This window comes from Cetorhinus maximus, chromosome 12, assembly GCF_964194155.1.
Source record: "Cetorhinus maximus chromosome 12, sCetMax3.hap1.1, whole genome shotgun sequence".
Lineage (NCBI taxonomy): Eukaryota > Metazoa > Chordata > Chondrichthyes > Lamniformes > Cetorhinidae > Cetorhinus > Cetorhinus maximus.
Window position 1 is genome coordinate 38,372,634 of NC_135890.1, and position 18,595 is coordinate 38,391,228.

Consider the following 18,595-nt stretch of genomic DNA (forward strand, 5'->3'; position numbering starts at 1 on the left):
CAAAATTTTGCATAATAATAAATCCTTGTTGCATGACATTATATGAGAATATATTATAATTGACTTTAAATCTAATTTTAAATCTCAATGTAAACTTGCAAAATGAAATTTAGTTGTGTTTAACTGATAATGAACCACAAACATGTGAGAAGATTAAAATCTTATAATTAAAATGTATATGCATCCAACATCCACTCCCTCCACCACTGATGCACAGTGTCAGCAGGTGCACTGCAACAACTCACCAAGGCTCCTTCGACAGCACCTTCTAAACCTCTGATCTCTACCACCTAGAAGGACAAAGGCAGCAGATGCATGGGAACACCACCACCTGCAAGTTCCCCTCCAAGCCACACGCCATCCTGACTTGGAGCTATGTTGCCATTCCTTGACTGTTGCTAGGTCAAAATTCTGGAACTCCCTCCCTAACTGCACTGTGGGGTTCAAGAAAGTGGCTCACTACCACCTTCTCAAGGGCAATTAGGGATGGGCAAAAAATGATGGTTGAGGCAGCAATGCCTGCATTCCATGAACTGATTTTTTTTAAAATGGGCTATGTATGTTGTACAATGCCTAATAAGCACCCTTTGTTTGCACCAGCTATGGAAGTGGGAGGATGTTTGGTTTGACAGCTTTCAAAGTCAACCACTAACCTTTTAAGTAGTCAGACTTCAAAAATGGCACATCACTGTACTAATTAATGCCTGTTAAAATTCCTAAAGAACTAACTTGAAATCACATTTAATGACATGGATAAAGTGGAATTGTATCAGTTTAGGCTTTGGCTTATGCAGTGGTGAAGTTAATTCTTATTGCATAATATTAAATCCTTGTTACATGTCCTTATCTGGGAGTATTTTATAAGTGACTTGAAATCTAATTTTAATACTCAAGTTAATTTAAATTTGAAGTGTAATTTACAAGAATGCTTTGTCTTCTCCTAATGCTTAAACCATCTCAGTGTTTTATCTCCACTGTAGGACCCTTTGAATTAAACTTGTGACAGTGGACAGTCATTCGTATTTATGTATAGGGTAAATCTTTGGAGTTAATATTTAACTAAGGAACAAGAGGCAGGTTTGTGTATTGCTCACCTGGGTATCTTGTTTGTATCACAGGTTGGTTTTTTTTAAAAACAGGTTTTATTTTTAAAACATGCCCAATGGTTAATTTTGTGCTAGAGTAGGGTTACTATTGCATACAGCGACTGCTACAGCAGCTGCAATATTTTGTAATCTTCAAGAAATGTAGCAAAGGTTAAGTTTACCAATTAAGCAAATTGCTAAATTAACAAGACAGTTTGACACTTTCCTTTAAGTATGCACTTATAAGCATCATAGCATGCCATATCTTGCATTATATTAGTTGCATTTAAAATTACCATTTTGAAAATAATCCTCCACAAATACATCACTATTCAAGAAAGCTTACATTATGCCTACAGATTATGCAGTGACACACATTGGCATTCCTCTGATTTTAGTTGAGCCAGTCAAACTGCAGACACACTAATGTATATGCCAGTAGAAAAAAATGGAATACGTAACAGGTTATTCACAATGTAGTGTCAAGTGATAGCTTGAAGGCACATGTTTGTTTCAGCAATGTAACACCAGGATATTTAATTGTTAAAATTAGTTGATCAGAATTTGATAAAACATTATTAAGCAGAACTGGGAAAAGTCATCAAATATGTAACATCTGTAATTTGATATGGTGCTAATGTAAATCATGGGGTGTGAGAAAACTCAGACTGCAGGAGCACTTCTGCATTGAACTTTTTAATTGGTAAACTGGTATTATTTATTCAAGTACTATTTGAAAAACCTATGCATTCAAAAGTGTTAACATTCGCAACATTATTCTTTATATATTTCAGTTTGACCTTGCATTTGTTGAGGTTTATCGAGTGAAGAAATTCAAATTTACACCAAAGTATTGTGATGAGGGGGATAGTAATATCCAGGATGTTGTTAAAAATCTCTTTGGCCAGATCTGTAGGGATCATCCCAGCTGCAGCTGTGCACAGCTTCAGAGCAGTTGGAATTGTGATGGTGAGATAATTGAGCACACAGCCATTGAAGTGAGGTATGTATTTATTGTGCAATGAATTATCCTAGTCTGTGAACCGGTTGCACAGAAAGACTACAGGTCACTGACGACATGAAAAATTAATTTTCCACTGTTCAGTCATGTGTGATGTGACAAATCACAAATGGACATTTCATGTTTTCATACATATATGGATAAAAGTGATGTACCTTTTGAAGTTTAAATAGCTAACTCACTCTTGTACCTGGTGTATGTTTAGTATGATTGACTTCGAGATCCAGTGAAATAGAGCAATCACTTTGCAACATAGACCTATCACTCACCATGGACTTTCCGATCTAAACTTGAAACCACCTGGGATGAATATAAGATAGTTGATTAAAGCATACACTCGAGGGGAGGCAGTGTCAATGTGGTATTGTCACTGGACTGGTAATCTAGAGATCCAGGCACTCAGGTTGGAATCCCACCACGGCAGATGGTGCAATTTGAATTCAATAAAAATCTGAAATTAAAATTCTAATGACGATGAAACCGTTGTTGAGTGTCATAAAAACCCATCTGGTTTGCTAATGTCTTTTAAGGAAGGGAATCTGCCCATCCTTACCTGGCCTGGCCTACATGTGACTCTAGATGCACAGCTCTGTGGTTGACTCTTAACTGCCCTCTGAAATGGCAGTTAAACCACTCAGTTGTATCAAACTGCTACAGAAAATTGGATAAGAAATGAAACCAGACAGACCACCCAGCATCGACCTAGACACTGGAAACGACCACGGCAAACTCAGCCCTGTCGACCCTGCAAAGTTCTCCTTATTAGCAGCTGGGGGCTTATGCCAAAATTGGGAGAGCTGCCTCACAAACTAGTTAAGCAACAGTCTCACATACTCATACTCATGGAACCATAGCTTACAGACAATGCCCCAGGCACCACCATCACCATTACCAGCAGAGATGGCAGCACATTCAGGAGGGAGTTGGGCTGGGAGCCCTCAAAATCAACTCCAGACCCCATGAAGTCTCATGGCATCAGGTCAAACATAGGCAAGGAATCACCGTGTCAGCAAATGAATCAGTACTCCTCCATGTTGAACACCACTTGGAGGAAGCACTGAGTGTGGCAAGAATGTACTCTGGGTGGGGGACTTCAATATCCATCACCAAGAGTGGCTTGGTAGCACCACTACATACCAAGCTGGTGAGTCCTAAAGAGCATAGCTGCAAGACTGGGTCTGCAGTAGGTGGTGAGGGAACCAAAAAGAAGGAAAATATACTTGACCTCAACCGTACCGACCTGCCTGCTGCAGATGCTTCTGGCCATGACAGTATTGATAGGAATGACCACCCACAGTCCTTTGGAGACGCAGTCCCTTCTCCACATTGAGGATGCCCTCTATCGTGTTGTGTGGCTCTACTGTCATGCTAATTGGGATAGATTTCGAATAGCTCTAGCAACTTGACACTCGGCATCCATGAGGCGCTGTGGGCCATCAACAGCAGCAGAATTGTACTTGAGCACAATCTGTAACCTCATGGCCCGGCATATCCCCCACTCTACCATTACCACCAAGCCAGGGGATCAACCCTGGTTGAATGAAGAGTGAAGGAGAGCATGCCAAGAGCAGCACCAGACATACCTAAAAATGAGGTGTCAACCTGATGAAATTACAACACAGGACTGCTGCCAAACAGTATAAGCAGCAAGCAATAGACAGAGCTAAGCCATTCCACAACCACTGGATTAGATCTAAGCTCTGCAGTCCTGCCACATCCATTCAATGAATGGTTGTGGACAATTAAACAACTCACTGGAGGAGGAGGCTCCAGAAATATCCCCATCCTCCACAATGGGGGAGCCCAGAACATCAGTGCAAAAGATAAGGCTGGAGCATTTGCAACAGTCTTCAGCCAGAATTGGCGTTTGGATGATTCAACAGATGCCAGTCTTCAGCCAATTTGATTCACTCCACATGATATCAAGAAACAGCTGAAGGCACTGGATACTGCTACGGCTATGGCCCTGACACTATTCCAGCATTGTTACTGAAGACTTGTGCTCCAGAACTTGCTGCACCCCCTAGCCAAGCTAGCTCCTCAGTGTAGTGTCCTCAGCCCAACCATCTCTAGCTGCTTCATCAATGATCTTCCTTCCATCATAAGGCCAGAAGTGGGGAGGTTTGCTGATGATTGCACAACGTTCAGCACCATTCACGACTCATACTGAAGCAGCCCATATCCAAGTGCAGCAAGGCCTGGTCAATATCCAGGCTTGGGCTGCCAAGTGGTAAGTAACATTCGTGCCACATGAATGCCATACAATGATTATTTCCGGCAAGAGAGAATATGACCATTGCCCCTTGACATTCACTGGCATTACAATCGCTGAATCCCCCACTATTAACATCCTGGGGATTACCATTAACCAGGAACTGAACTGGACTAGCCATATAAATACTGTGGCTACAAGAGCAGGTCAGAGCTAGGAATCCTGCGGCAACTAACTTGCCTCCTGACTCCCCAAAGCCTGTCCACGATCTACAAGGCACAAGTCAGAAGTAGGGTTGAAACCTCTCCATTTACCTGGATAGGTGCAGCTCCAGCAACACTGAAGAAGCTTGACACCATCCAGGGTAAAGCAGCCCACTTGATTGGCACTCCATCCATCACCTAAAACATTCACTGCCTTTAACCCCTTTCTTGAATAACGGTGTCACATTTGCCACACTCCAATCCTATGGCGTCTCCCCCATATCTAGAACAAATTGTAATATTATGGCAAAAACTTCTGCCTGTATCCCCACTTCCTTCAACCCGGGGATGCAAGCCATCCAGACCAAGTGACATTTCCAATCCAAGTGTAGCCAGCCTTTCTAGTGCATCCTGCCTCTGTTTTCATCCTATCCATTACCTCTACTATCTCTGCTTCCACTGATATTTTTATGTTTGGTAAATAATAAAACAAAATGCTCATTAAGTATTCTAGCCATACCCTGCACCTCTAAGCATACATCACCCTCATTGTCCCTAATAGGCCCCTCCCTGCCTCTTACTACCTGCTTATTATTTATATGATGGCAGAAGATTTTTGGGTTTCCTTTTATGTTAACTGCCATTCTATTCTCATTCTCTTTCAGTCTTATTTTCCTTCTCACCTCCCCATCCAACTTATTGTACTTGGCCTGGCTGTCGCTTGAAGAGTTCGCCTGACATGCATCATACACCAATTTTAGTTTCATCATATTCTCTATCTTCCTTGTCATCCCAGGAGCTATGGCTTTAATTGCCCTACTTTTTGCCTTTGCTGAAATGTGCCTTGCCTGTACCTGAAAAATGTCCTTAAAGATCATCCATTATTTCTTTACTGCTTTTCCTGCCAGTTTTTGATTCCATTTTACTCTGCTATATTACCACTTTTCCTGCTGAATTTAGCTATCTTCCAATTTACAAGTTCTACTTTAGATTGTTTCTTGCTCTTCTCCATGATAATCTAAACATTGTGATATGATCACTGTTACCCAGGTGTTCCGCTGTAGGCACATGGTCCACTTGGCCGACCTCATTTCCCAGCACCAAATCTAACAATGCTACCTCCTTAGTTGGACCAGGAACATACTGGTCAAGGAACATGTTTCAGAAATTCCTCCCCCTCCTTTCCCTTTATTCGAAGATTAGTTACCCAAATATCGATTGGGCAAAAGTTCCCAAATATCACCACTCCATTGTTCTTGCACATTTGTGATTTCCCTGCAGAATTTCTCCTCGATTTCTCTCTCTCGCTACTTGGAGGCATGTAGAATTTCCCAAATGGTGCGATCATACCTTTCTTGGTTCTCATCTTTAACCAAATGGATTCTGTCATTTCTCCCTCAAGGACATCCTCTCTTTCTATCACCACAATGTCTTCCCTAATCAGTACTGACACCCCACCTTTTTTCTTCTCTAGATTTTGTGAACACTTTGTATCCTTGAATATTAAGTGCTTGTACCCCTGAATATTGAGTGCCTGGTTCTCACCATTTTTAAGCCACATTTCCATTATTGGCACCACATATTCCCACATGGATACTTGTTCTGATAGCTCACCAACCTTATTCACCACACTGTGCGCTTACATACATGCATTCTAACGCTGTCTTTGTAATCCTTGTCATACCTCTTTGCTATCTAATATGGTGCTACCTTTTTCTCTAGCCCGATCCAATGCCCACTTTATGCACCTTATTCCTCCTTTCTTCTTCTTTATGCTTGCACCCTCCACAATTACATTAGTGAACTTGCTCACAAGGATATTGGTGCCCCAAGAATCTGAATCCCTCCCTTCTCAACCATGCCTGAAGCCAAGCATTGATCCTCCCTATTTTCCTCGGACTTCTCTAGCTAACACATGACCTGGAGAGTAACTAAGAGGTTTACTACCTTTGACGAGCTACTTTTTAACCTCTCCCTAGCTCCTGAAAATCTGACCAAAAGACCTCAACACCTGCCCTCCTTGTCATTGGTACCAATGTACACCACAACATCTGGCTCACTGCCTGGCTGTTATTGTTCTAGATAGTAACAACAGAAAATGCTAGAAATACTAAGCAGGTCAGGCAGCATGTGTGAATGGAGAAACAGAGTTAACATTTAAGGTCGCTCAACACTGATCAGAACTGGGAAAAGTTAGGAATATAATCAGTTTTAAGCAAGAAAGAGAGGAGGGCTCGTAAAAGAACAAAAGGGGTCTGTGAGGGGCTGAAGGGCAGGAGAGATTAAATAACAAAAGAGTTGGTGGTGCAGGACAAAATGGAATGGTAATGGGACAAGTAAAGAAACAAGATCTGTGTAGAGGAGGTGGTGAATGGCAGAATCATGAACAGCTGCCAATTCGGAGCCAAGATGAGGGAAAAATGAGGCGAAAATAGAAACTTGCAAAGGAAGAGGAAACAAATGGGGTGGTAGATATTTTGCTCAAATTGTTGAACTCAAATGTTGAGTCTGGAAGGCTGCATCTGGAAGACCCATCTGAAGTGCTGGTGTGGAAAGTTGCATCAGAACAGTTGCAATGGAGACAGAGCTACTGGGAGAATGAGGTGGAGCTTTTGTATGAAGCAGGGTAGTGTGGGATTCAGTGAGTTAATAAATATTTGTTTATAGGCTATCCCCAGAAATGGAAACACAAGTCGGGAAAGGGAAGGGAAGAGACCAGGACTGACCATGTGAAGGTGAGAGAAGGGTGGAATTGGAAGCAAACATGAAGAAATATTCTAGTTCAGGGCGAGAGCAGGAAACAGCACTGATACAATCATCAATGTACTCGCAAAAGAGGTGAGGGACTGGAACATCCCACAAAAGGCAAGCATAGCTAGGACTCGTGCAGGTACCCATAGTAGCTCCTTTTATTTGGAGGAACTAAGAAAAGTTAAAGGGAAAGTTGTTCAGTGTGAGAACCAGTTCAGCCAGACAGAGGGTGGTGGTAGTGGATGGAGACTGGTTGGATTTCTGTTCAAGAAAGAACCAAATAACCCTCCGACTGTCCTGGTGGGGGTTGAGGTGTAGAGAGATTGGATGTCCATGGTGAAGAGATGGTTAGGCTGAGCAAATTAGTAACTGTTACAATGATGGAGGGCTTTGGAAGAGTCACAGGTGCAGGTCGGAAAACACTGGTCAAGCGGCGAATAAGTAGAGTTGAGATAGGAAAAGATCAGTTCGGTGAGGCTGAAACAATAGGCCTGCCGGGGCGCAGTCCTATTTGTACATCTTGGGAAGGTAGTGGAAGCGGGCTTTTTGGGTTTGGGAACTGTAATGCAAAGGAATACACATTACTAAGGTAAAGGTCTGTATCTGAGTGTTATTTTACAGTGCTGTTTTAAATTTGGAGGTTTGTTCATATATTTGTAGGTCACAATATTTGCTGTGCAGTTTTTACGGATATACTGTTGGTTTTGACACAATAAGGGTTAAAACTTATGGCAAACATAAACAATATTTTTAGAAAATAAAGGCAAAATACTGCAGATGCTGGAGATCTGAAATAAAAACTGAAAATGCTGTAAAAACTCAGGCCTAGCAGCATCTGTGGAGGGAAAAAAACAGAGTTAATGTTTCAAGTCCTTATTACTCTTCAGAGCTCTGAGGAAGAGTCATAGGGACTTGAAACGTTAACTCTTTTTTTTCTCTCCACAGATGCTGTTAGGCCTGCTGAGTTTTTCCAGCATTTTCTGTTTTTGTTATTAGAAAATAATAATGTTCCCTTTGCTAAAATATTTCAGCTAATATTGAATCTGCCCTAAATCAAATGTACACGATAAACCTTTCCACATACTCCAATTGTCTGAATCGATATAAGTCATCTTTGAGAATGCAATGTTCAAATCTATTCAAGCAGAAAACATTTTTAAATTGGCATTCTTTCAATAGAATGCATCTTAATTTAATTAGGCTCCATTTATATACTTATATTTAATCTCGCAGCATCACCATTATTGATCTTTGGAAATGAGAAGCTAATGCATTTTGTGGATATAATTGATTTATGTGTTTGCTTTCACAATGAATTGCTGAACAGTAAGAGATCACAACAAAGAAGGCATTATAAGTCGTATTATCACCACTACGTGAAAATAACATTTAAGGCAACACTAATGAAAAATAAAATCATATAAGGGAGTCTTCAGTGCAATGTAGAATCATCTGCCACAGAAGTGTTTTATGTTTTCCCTCGTAGTTTGCTCGCATTGTCCCTCTGTCCTCATTTACACTCATTACAACTTAGTGTACACAGTTCTCGGAGGGCCACACTTTTTTGGAGCAGCTTCATAGTGCACAGTTTTGGGCATAAACTTTCTACAATGACTCAAGATTTACTAATATGTTTAAGCCAACATTGGTTTCAACATTTTTAAAATAATTTTTCAAACTTGTCCAGTAATACACATGGAAGGATATACACCAGGACACACACTGTCCTAGCTGTTGACTTCTTCCCACTTTTGTTTCCTTGTTCCCTAATTATTCAAATTGAAAGATAAATAAACATTTTAGTATTTAATTCTTAGACTAATTTTATTTTATTTTTCTTTGTAGGGTTCACTGCCAGCTGTTGAGGCTTTTTGTAAGAGGAATAGAAGAACTTTCTGTGCAACAAGATGTTAGAAATTCATTTGCAGTTTAAGCAGATTCCAAGCTATCTCAGGACTCCTTAAATGATTTATGTCAAAGTTTAAAATAGAGTATTTAAGTTTTTAAATTTACTGTGTAATCTTGTGATTCTGAACTACTTTGCATTACAGTAATATTTATTACACAAAGTGTAAGCATTAGAAGCAACAGAAAAAAAACAAATTTAATGTGTAGTTTTAAGGTTTCAACTTGTCAATTTTTAATTTAAGACTTCCATTTCAAGGGGAGAATTTAAATTTAAGCTACAGTATTTCAGGTTAAAAAAGATAGATTAACAATGTCATTGCTCTGTTGTAAGACACTGGTTTGAAAATTAGCAGAATTTTAAAAAATGCATAATTAGAAAGTGGCACAGAGTTTAAAAGCAAGCCACTCAATCATCTGCCTCATTTTAATTGGAGTATGTGTCAGTACTGATTTACTGACTGCTATTAAAATTTAGACTGCGGATTTCATATTTTGTTTTTCTGACACAGGATCCAAATTGCTTTTGTAACTACATTCTTTGAACTGAGCTAGATTTTTTTTTCATTTTACTGCACCTTGCAACTTATCAATGCAATCTGATTGTACTTTCTAAGCAATTATACAAAGTTTCTATAGTTTGAGAACAATTCTTTATTTTAGTAACTATTAATAGAGAAAAATATATAAACATTGAATTGTTAAGTGTTTGAGTTTGTACATAAATAGAAATATATATTTATTGTTGTAGTACATGAAGCTAGCCTTTGCTTAGCTTAGTATGTGTTCACTATGTGAATCCTATGTAGGTAGTAGTGTAAATGCACTAATAGATTATATCTAACTGAACTACAGAAGGTAGCACTCACCATTTTTCTTCTGTATTTTACATTCCTCTTGTAAGAATGTTCAGTACTTCTGTACAGCTGCACGGAGTTGGTTCCTGCAGTATAGATCTTTGTTTCTTGAACCAAGTATTAATGTTTTGTTTTATTTGACTTCCGTTCATTTCAAAAATATTTGTCCAGGTTGTTTTTGGTGTGTTTGTGAATATGTGGTTCCTTGTATTTTCTTTGGCATCCATTTAAATTGTACAAAGCTAATGTAAATAATTGGTTAGGATGTCATCCACACCGCCTTTGTAAAGTGTGATTTGTTTTCAATGCTTGTCCCACATAGCTTTCTCTGATTTGTTGATGTAAACAGTTCAAAAATGCTCTCAGTTCCTGAACGTGAAACTATTTTTTCCAGTAATTAATTCATCAGGCCATTTTTGATGATCTGCTTAGCTTCCAGGCGAAATAACTTTGGTAAAATTGTCCCTTGTGGGGTGGTGTTGGGGGGAAACTATTTAAATAGTTTGCTAGTGAGGAATTGGTGAGACAAAATGCCCTAGATGGAAAAAAATTAAAGTGAAACTATTTGCCTGATTTAATTTGGTTCACTCTTTGCTCTCCCCTTACTCCACCTCCCTCCCTTACCCTGGTCATTCATGTTATTACCAATTTTGGAGCCTTGCTGGATGCAAATTAGCTGCTGTGTTTACCTACATAACGTTTCAAAAGTAATTAATTAGTTTATGAACTGCTTTAGAACATATTGAGGACAGAAAGATCTTGCAGCTTGATGCTGTGTGTTCCACTTCCTTAGCAATTTCATAACTGGTGTTGGATGCTGCTTTGAAACATTTTAGTTTGCTGAGTTGTCTTTTAGTCAGTTAATGTATAAAAGCGCTGAATTTTGCTCTACTATCTTGCCCTAAATCAAACATGGAAAATTGATCTATGAGGTCTCTTGCTGCCATCTCCCTGCCCGACCTTAATTTTTCTCCTGTTCCTTTCACATCTGCCTGCAAATGCCAGCAAGAGACAGGACCTAGATTCATGGCCCATTTGCTTCAAGTTTGCTTTTGCTGTCATTCCCTGGGACCACCAAAAAAAAACTTATAGTCTTTGGGGTATGAATGACCTTGAGGTTGTTTGTTGGAGGGAGAATGCGTAGTAGCTGTCTTTGCTCCTTTTACTTCACCTGTTGAAGGCCTTGGCTGAAGTATTGGCATCAAATTTAATACTCATTTTTAGGTTTATTCTGCCTTTTTTTAAATAGTCCTCAACTGGTACTTCAGCAGCAACCCTAATGCACTGATGACAGAATTACCTGCTGTTGCAGTGTAGAGCCCTTACTTGCAGGCAGAGATGCCACCCAAGCCTAACCTGTATACAGGAGGATGGGTTGTGGCTGAGCATGTGGTGAAGTCCCATTCCCACCCTTGAGAGCAGGAAGTGGAGTGTTAGGGACATATTCTCAGTAAAAAGTGTTAAACTTCCATAGTTGATTTTCGTGCAAACATATATAATGTATTCAATTGTTTTCATTATTTTACTATATTTGAATTATCTATTCCTAATAAATACACATCTAATTAGTCAACAAATCAGTGTATCAGGTTTTCCAATTAGAGTTTGTGAAAACTCCAGATTTAAAAAGATCATAACCCCATTTAATTATTTATTCAGTAGCTGAAATCAAACAAAATGCAACAAAAAACTGAGCAAATGATGTATGTTAATCTTCCAAAATCTTTGCTACTCAGTTATTTTTAAACAGATTTAATCAGTTTTTTCATTCATTAAACACTTGAATTCTTTTCAAGAATGAGCATATTTATTGTTGAAAGTGTATGCCATTTGTCTTATAGATAAAGAACTGTACTATATGCTAATACTTTATTGGGCCACTTTTTCATCTGAACAGTGAAATCAGATAAGTAGCTTAAAAACAAGCTTGAAGACGCAATTCCTTTAAGACACTAGGGGCAGAATTTTGCCGTCGGCGAGAAGGGGGCAGGGCCCGCTCGCCGATGCGGGATGACATTGGGGGGAACCCCCAACATCATCCCGTCCCATTTAAATTTTCAGGAAGGTGGGGACACAGCAAAATCAGCTGTGCGTCCGCCGACCTGTCAATGGCCAATTGAGGCCATTGACAGGATAATTTAAATAATTAAAGGACCTGCCCGTCCAACCTTAAGGTTGTCGGGCAGGCCAGGAGCCCCAGCGGGCAATAGGAAAAACATGAAACCTCATCCACCGGCGGGATGAGGTTTCATGCAGGGTTTTAAACAGTTTAATAAAGCTTTACTGTAATTTATGAACATGTCCCATCTCATGTGACATTGTCACACGAGGGGGACATGTTTAGGATTTTTTTTTAATTTCTATTTTTGGCTATCTAGATTGGCTCCCCGCCCGCCAGAGATTGGGTCAGGCCCGCCTGCCCAACAGGCAGAAAATTCTGCTCTAAAGGGTTTTTTTTGCCCATTAAAACTGATTTCTAACATTGTTAACTTTCATTTTTTTTTAACCAAACTGGAGTTTTTGCTCTACAAATACTGGATTCGTTCAAAAGCTTTTACTAGTGTGAACAGTGTGCTTACATAATTTGCTAAGTTTGCACAATGCTAAAAATGCTCAGGTAGCAATGAACTGAGACCAAACTTATTTTGTTGCACAAATAATGGAATTACTGTGCAGTTAAACTCTCCCTACGCCTTCTCCAACCTCTTCACCTGCCAGGATGACAGGTCTCCTTCCCTGAAGGACATTAGTAAATCAGTTGGATTTTAAAGACATTCCTACAATTTCATGGTCACTTGCATGGCCCGTACTTTCAATTTGACTGCTATTCAAATCATCTTCAACTTTTGCCGACTAGGGTGTTTTATAATTAATTCCTAAAGTATGTGATGGATGTATTCTGTAATATGCTATTCAACCTGGGTTCAGTATGCTTGTTGAAATAATAAAGGCCTCAAATCCTCTATGATTTGCCTTATGGTAGAAACAGTACTGGATAAATATAATTGTAATCCATTTTTGTAAGTCCAGACACTTTTTTTTAATCAGTGAGCAATTCCTGTGGTGCAATTCAAAGACACGGATAATTGCCAGCTCTGAATTTGACCTGTTCTTTGATTAGGCCCTTGATTTTGCAGACTATGGCATCATTCTCCATATTTGGTACGTCCTGATAGCCTTAATGATCACCATATATTAACTATATAAGCTTCTCTGCAACATGGCTCTGATACATGTCAGTAGCCACTGAGTCAGTGCAGTCTCCTTGCTCTTTTGAGAGACAGAGATTGTTATTGTCTGTTAGACCATTGTTAATACAGCAGGTTGATTATTGTACTTTTAAAACCAACCCAAAGGAATGGGAAGTACTTTTCATCAAAAATTCTATTAAATCTTATTGGATTCAAGGTAACTATTGAAAACAGGACTTCCTTGTACTGAATTCAGCTTAAAATTACTTGGGAAAGAAGAGTGAAATACCTGGCGAATGTTGAGACTTCGGAACCTAAATGTAAATGGTGCGCAAGATCTAATTTTTGGCCTGGTTTATTGTGCAGATTTAAGACAATTCATTGAGTATGCACATTGAAGTTAGGAGAGAATCAAAAGTAAGACTATTAAAATTACTTTGGATAAATGTTAGTGTTGTCATCTCACTGCTGGGCTTTTCTATGCTGAAGAAATAGGAACATTATATATTTTTAGTCTAAGCACATTTGGCTCCATTGAATATTTCAGATTCAGAAACTAAACTTGAGTGTCACATTTGGATAAAAGCAAAATACTGTGGATGCTGGATATTTGAAATAAGAACAGGAAATGCTGGAAAAGCCCAGGTCTGGCAGAATCTGTGGAGCGAGAAACAGAGATAACGTTTCAAGTCCATATGACTTCTTCAGAGCTCTGAAGAAGAGGCATACAGACTCAAAATATTAACTCTGTTTCCCTCTCCGCAAATGCTGCCAAACCTGAGTTTTTCCAATATTTTCTGTTTTTGATACATTGAGTTTGTTTGCATTGTGTGAGATCTATAAAAGACACTCAGGTATTGAGAAAATTCCCTTTGGCAATCACCCTTTACTGTCATGTTGACATTGCATTCGAAGATTCCCAACTCATAAATAAAACTTGTAATGAATACATTTTTAATATATAATATAAAATAAATGATAAATCAACAAGGTCCTTGTGGTTTATGTCAACTGAATCCATAGCACTTTGACTGGTGAGGGTTGGCATATTATCACAATGTTCCAATGTTAAATACAAACAAAGTGGTGGAAATACTCAGTTGGTTCGGCAGCATTTGTGGAAGAGAGACCAAGCTGACACTTCAGGGTGATGACCCTTTCATCAGAACTGGAAAAAGTTCGAGATGTAACAAGTTTTGCATAGAATTGATTATTCTGAAGAAAGAACCAGAAACTAACAACAGGTAATGTAGTAGTTAGTTTGCTGGACTAGTAATCCAGAGGGTTAGGCCATTAATCCAGGTACAGGAGTTCAATTTCCTCCTTGGCAGTTTGAGAATTTAAAAATAAAAAATAAAATCCGGCTGGTTCAATAATGCCCCCTTCAGGGAAGGAAACTTGTTATCCATACTCCATCTCTTCTACAGTCCCATGTTAATGTGGTTTAGTTTTAACTACCCTCTTAAATTACTTAACGAGCTATTCAGTTAGTGCAGGGCAATAATCATAGAATTGTTGAAGCACAGAAGTAGGCCATTCAGCTCATCATGCCTGTACTGAACCTTTGCAAGGGCAATTTACCTAGTGCCAGTGCCCCACTTTTTCCCTGCAGCCTTGCAAATTTTTCGGCTTCAGATAATGATTCAATTTTGTTTTGAGAGCTTCTATTGAATCTGCATTCTCAGGCAGTGCATTCAGGTCCAAACCACACTGCATAAGAAAGGTTTTTCTTTGTGCTGCAGTCGTTTCTTTTGACAAGTCACCTTAAATTGGTGTCCTCTGGTTCTTGACCCTTCCACCAATGGGAATAGTTTGTCCTTATCCACTCTGTCCGACCCCTTATGATTTTGAATACCTCTAACAAATCCCTTACTCTTCTCCAAGGAGAACAGCCCCAGCTCTCCAATCTATCTACATAATTGAAGTTCTTCATCCCTGGAACCATTGTCGTGAATCTTTTCTGCACCATTTCTAATATCCTCACGTCCTCCTTAAAGTGTGGTCCCCAACATTGGACGCTACTCCAGTTGAGGCCAAACCAAATTCTTTTGCAGGCTTACCATAACTTCCTTGCTTTTCTGTGCCCCTATTTATAAAGCCCGGGATCCCAAGTGCTTTTTTTTTCAAACTGTGCTTTCGACCTGTCCTGCCACCTTCAATGATTTGTGCGCATATACACCCAGGTCTCTGCTCTTGCACCCCCTTGAGAACTGTATCCTTCATATTGCCTCTCCCTGTTCTTCCTACCAAATGAATCACTTCACATCTCCCTGCATTAAATTTCATCATGATCTGACCAGTAACACCTACACCTGAGATTGAATTCGTTAAAAGAAATTTTTTTTGTTACTTTAAAAAATACTGAAAGTGGGTGGCTACAAGGTTAGCATTCATAAAATGATCTGAAGTATTTAATATCCAAGACCATTACTCAGACTCCCCTCACATTGGGATGGGCATCTTTGGGTGATAATGTACCTTGGAGCAAATGATACAAATTCTTGTGGCAAATAAAAGTTTGCAAAGTCTTGCTTTATTTTATTTGTTCTTGACATGAGCGTGATGCTGAAAAGGCTGTGTTTATTGCATATTGCTAGCTTCTTTGAGCAGGTGATAGTGGACCACATGAACTGCCTCATGTCTTGTGCTGAAAGTGCTCTCAATAATAATGTTAGGTGTAGAATTATGGTAAATTTCAGAGAGTACCTAGGGTGTGTTCAGGAGAATTTTTTACAGCAGTATGTGTCAAGAGTTCAAAATTGATAAGGAGGTGGTATTGGATAAACTGTTGGTACTTAAAGTTGATAAGGCACTGAAAGGGAATGAGGTGTATCCAAGGATATTGAAGGAAATGAGAGTGGAAATTGCAGGGGCACTGGCCATAATCCTTCAGTCTTTCCTCGACTCAGGAGGTATCAGAGGACTGGAGAATTGCAGACATTACACCCTTGTTCAAAAAAGGTTATAAGGATAAGCCCAGCAATTACAGACTAGTCGGTTTAACTTCAGTGGTGGGGAAGCTTCCAGAAACAATTATTCAGGATCGAATTAGTAGTCCCATGGAAAAATATGGGTTGATTAAAAAGAGCCAGCATGGATTTCTTAAGGGAAAATCACGTTTAACTAACTTGCAGGAGTTTTTTTGAAGAGGTAACGGAGAGCGTTGATAGGGTAATGCTGTTGACTTGGTGTTCGTGGACTTCTAAAAGGCATTCGATACAGTGCAGCAAAACAGATTTATGAGAAAAATTATAGCTCATGGAATAAAAGGAACAGCAGCAACGTGGATACAAAATTGGTTGAGTAATAGGAAATGGTGAGTAATGGTTTGTGGATATTTTCTGGGCTGGAGGAAGGTTTGTAGTTGAGTTCCTCAAGAGTTAGTATTGGGACCATATCCCTGTATCGTTTTTAAAAACTCATTCACAGGATGTGGGCATCACTGGCAAGGCCAGCATGCCACCCTCTGAACCGCTGTCATCCACGTGATGTAGGCGCACCCACAGCGCCATCAGGGAGGAAGCTCCAGGACCCCGACCCAGCGACAGCGAAAGAACAGCTGACACTGTTCCTAGTCAGGATGGTGCTTGGCTCAGGCGAGAACCCACAGGCAGTGGTGTATTCCCATGCTTCCACCACCCCCATCCCTCTACGTGGCAGGGGCCATGGGCCTGGGCAATGCTATTGAAGGAGCCCTTGATTTGATCCCTTAATTCCCTCCGTGTCCAAAACACTATCAGTCTTCAGTCTTGAATATACTTAACCCTCTGGGTTGAGAATTCCAAAGATTCACAATCCTCTGAATGAGGAAATTCCTCCTGAGCTCAGTCTGAAATGGCCAACCCCTATATAATTAGCTGGAAGCTCAATAATATCAAACGAGGGGAAATTATTCCAAAAAATCGAAAGAGCATTGGTGTTAACGTCAATTGATTATTTTTTTTAAATCCACAATCACAGCCTGGGTTAAGGGGTATTATATGAATGGAGACAGTTGAAGTTATGAGAGATGAGGGCCTTCAGTTAACGTGGAGAGAATGGAGAAGCCTGGGCTGTTCCCCCTGGAGCAGAGAAGGCTTTTGTACAGGTAGGCTGCTAAGTAACATTGAAGTTTAAAACCAGTTATTTTACTGACTTCTTAATTCTGCTGTAGGGAAGCCAGAACTTTGATCAATAATAAAGATTGCTCAAGTTTACATAGTACATTGGATATCTCAGATCCTGTATATTTATTATTTTGTACTACTTTCCTTTCTCTTTATAATATATCCATTGCTTTGGAAAGCTTTGTTTGCCATCAGAACTGGTATAAAGTTAGTTCAGTCAGAATAAAACTGAGAATGTACTGATTCAGCATTTTGGCAGAGTTTTGACCTGTTTTGTCAGTAAATATTTAATTTGTAATGACTCCTAATTAGAAAATAAACATATTTCCAAGTTGAGACAGCAATGAAATCATTTGATGGGTACCACTGAATGGTTCTATATTAATACTGGATAAAATGCTTGTGAACAATGAGTTCCATACAATAATATATCTATTCCTGAAATTCTAAATTTCACACACCAGTGTGTTAATACAATTATTATATTCAAACTTGAATTACCTCTGAATATAAATGGTTAAGGATGCCTTGAACAGTCAGCCTTTCATTTTGATTTATGGCTTTCCTGTATTTTAAAATTTTAGATGAGATATTAAACTAAAACTATATCTGCCCTCTCCTGTAGACATAAAAGCTCCTGTGTCACACAGATGATGAAAAACAGGGGGTTCTCCTGGTGTCCTGACCAATATTCCTCAGGTGACGGCACCAAAACAGACCATGAGGCCACTTATTTTGTTGCCATTTGTGGGATCTTGATGGGCACCAATTGGTTGCCCTGTTTTCCTATATAACAGTGACTTTATTTCATTGACTAAGAACACTTTAGAATGTCCTGGAGAAGTTATAAATGCATTTTTTTCATTTTATTTATTTTCTTTTATTTACTTATCCTCTTTAGTTCATTTTAATGCCCTGTTTTGATATTATTTTAAGGACATTCCCAAAACAACAAAAATAATTGTGATAATTAAAAATGCATGGCCATCAAAGTAAAGCGTTGCATGATGCTTTATCACTGCAGATAGTCCTTGAATAGAATCTGCCCAGAAGCCCCTGTTGCAGTGAGATAAACCTGTATAAAATAGTGTAATGATCAAGGAAATATACTCTGATTGACAGGTGGTGTTTCACAGAGATCTGTACTGTGAGATTGAGACTATTAATGATTATTGTCTTGGATGAAGGAATGGTATGCAGCTGACACTAAGGAAACAGTAATATCTGTAGCTGAAAGCTGGTAGTTGTCAAGGGAACATGGACA

General features: G+C 39.3%; 1 protein-coding gene across 3 annotated transcripts in view; it reads left to right on the forward strand.

The window, feature by feature from the left end:
* Nucleotides 1-11,824, forward strand: part of cerk (ceramide kinase) — a 67,912-nt gene extending 56,088 nt beyond the window's left edge. For all 3 annotated transcript variants that reach the window (XM_078553350.1, XM_078553351.1, XM_078553352.1), the window contains 2 exons: nucleotides 1,880-2,088; nucleotides 9,118-11,824. In XM_078553350.1, coding sequence (XP_078409476.1) covers nucleotides 1,880-2,088; nucleotides 9,118-9,205 — 297 coding nt within the window. In that variant the 3' untranslated portion in view covers nucleotides 9,206-11,824. The remainder of the gene's footprint in view (nucleotides 1-1,879; nucleotides 2,089-9,117) is intronic.
* The last annotated feature ends 6,771 nt before the right edge of the window (nucleotides 11,825-18,595 follow it).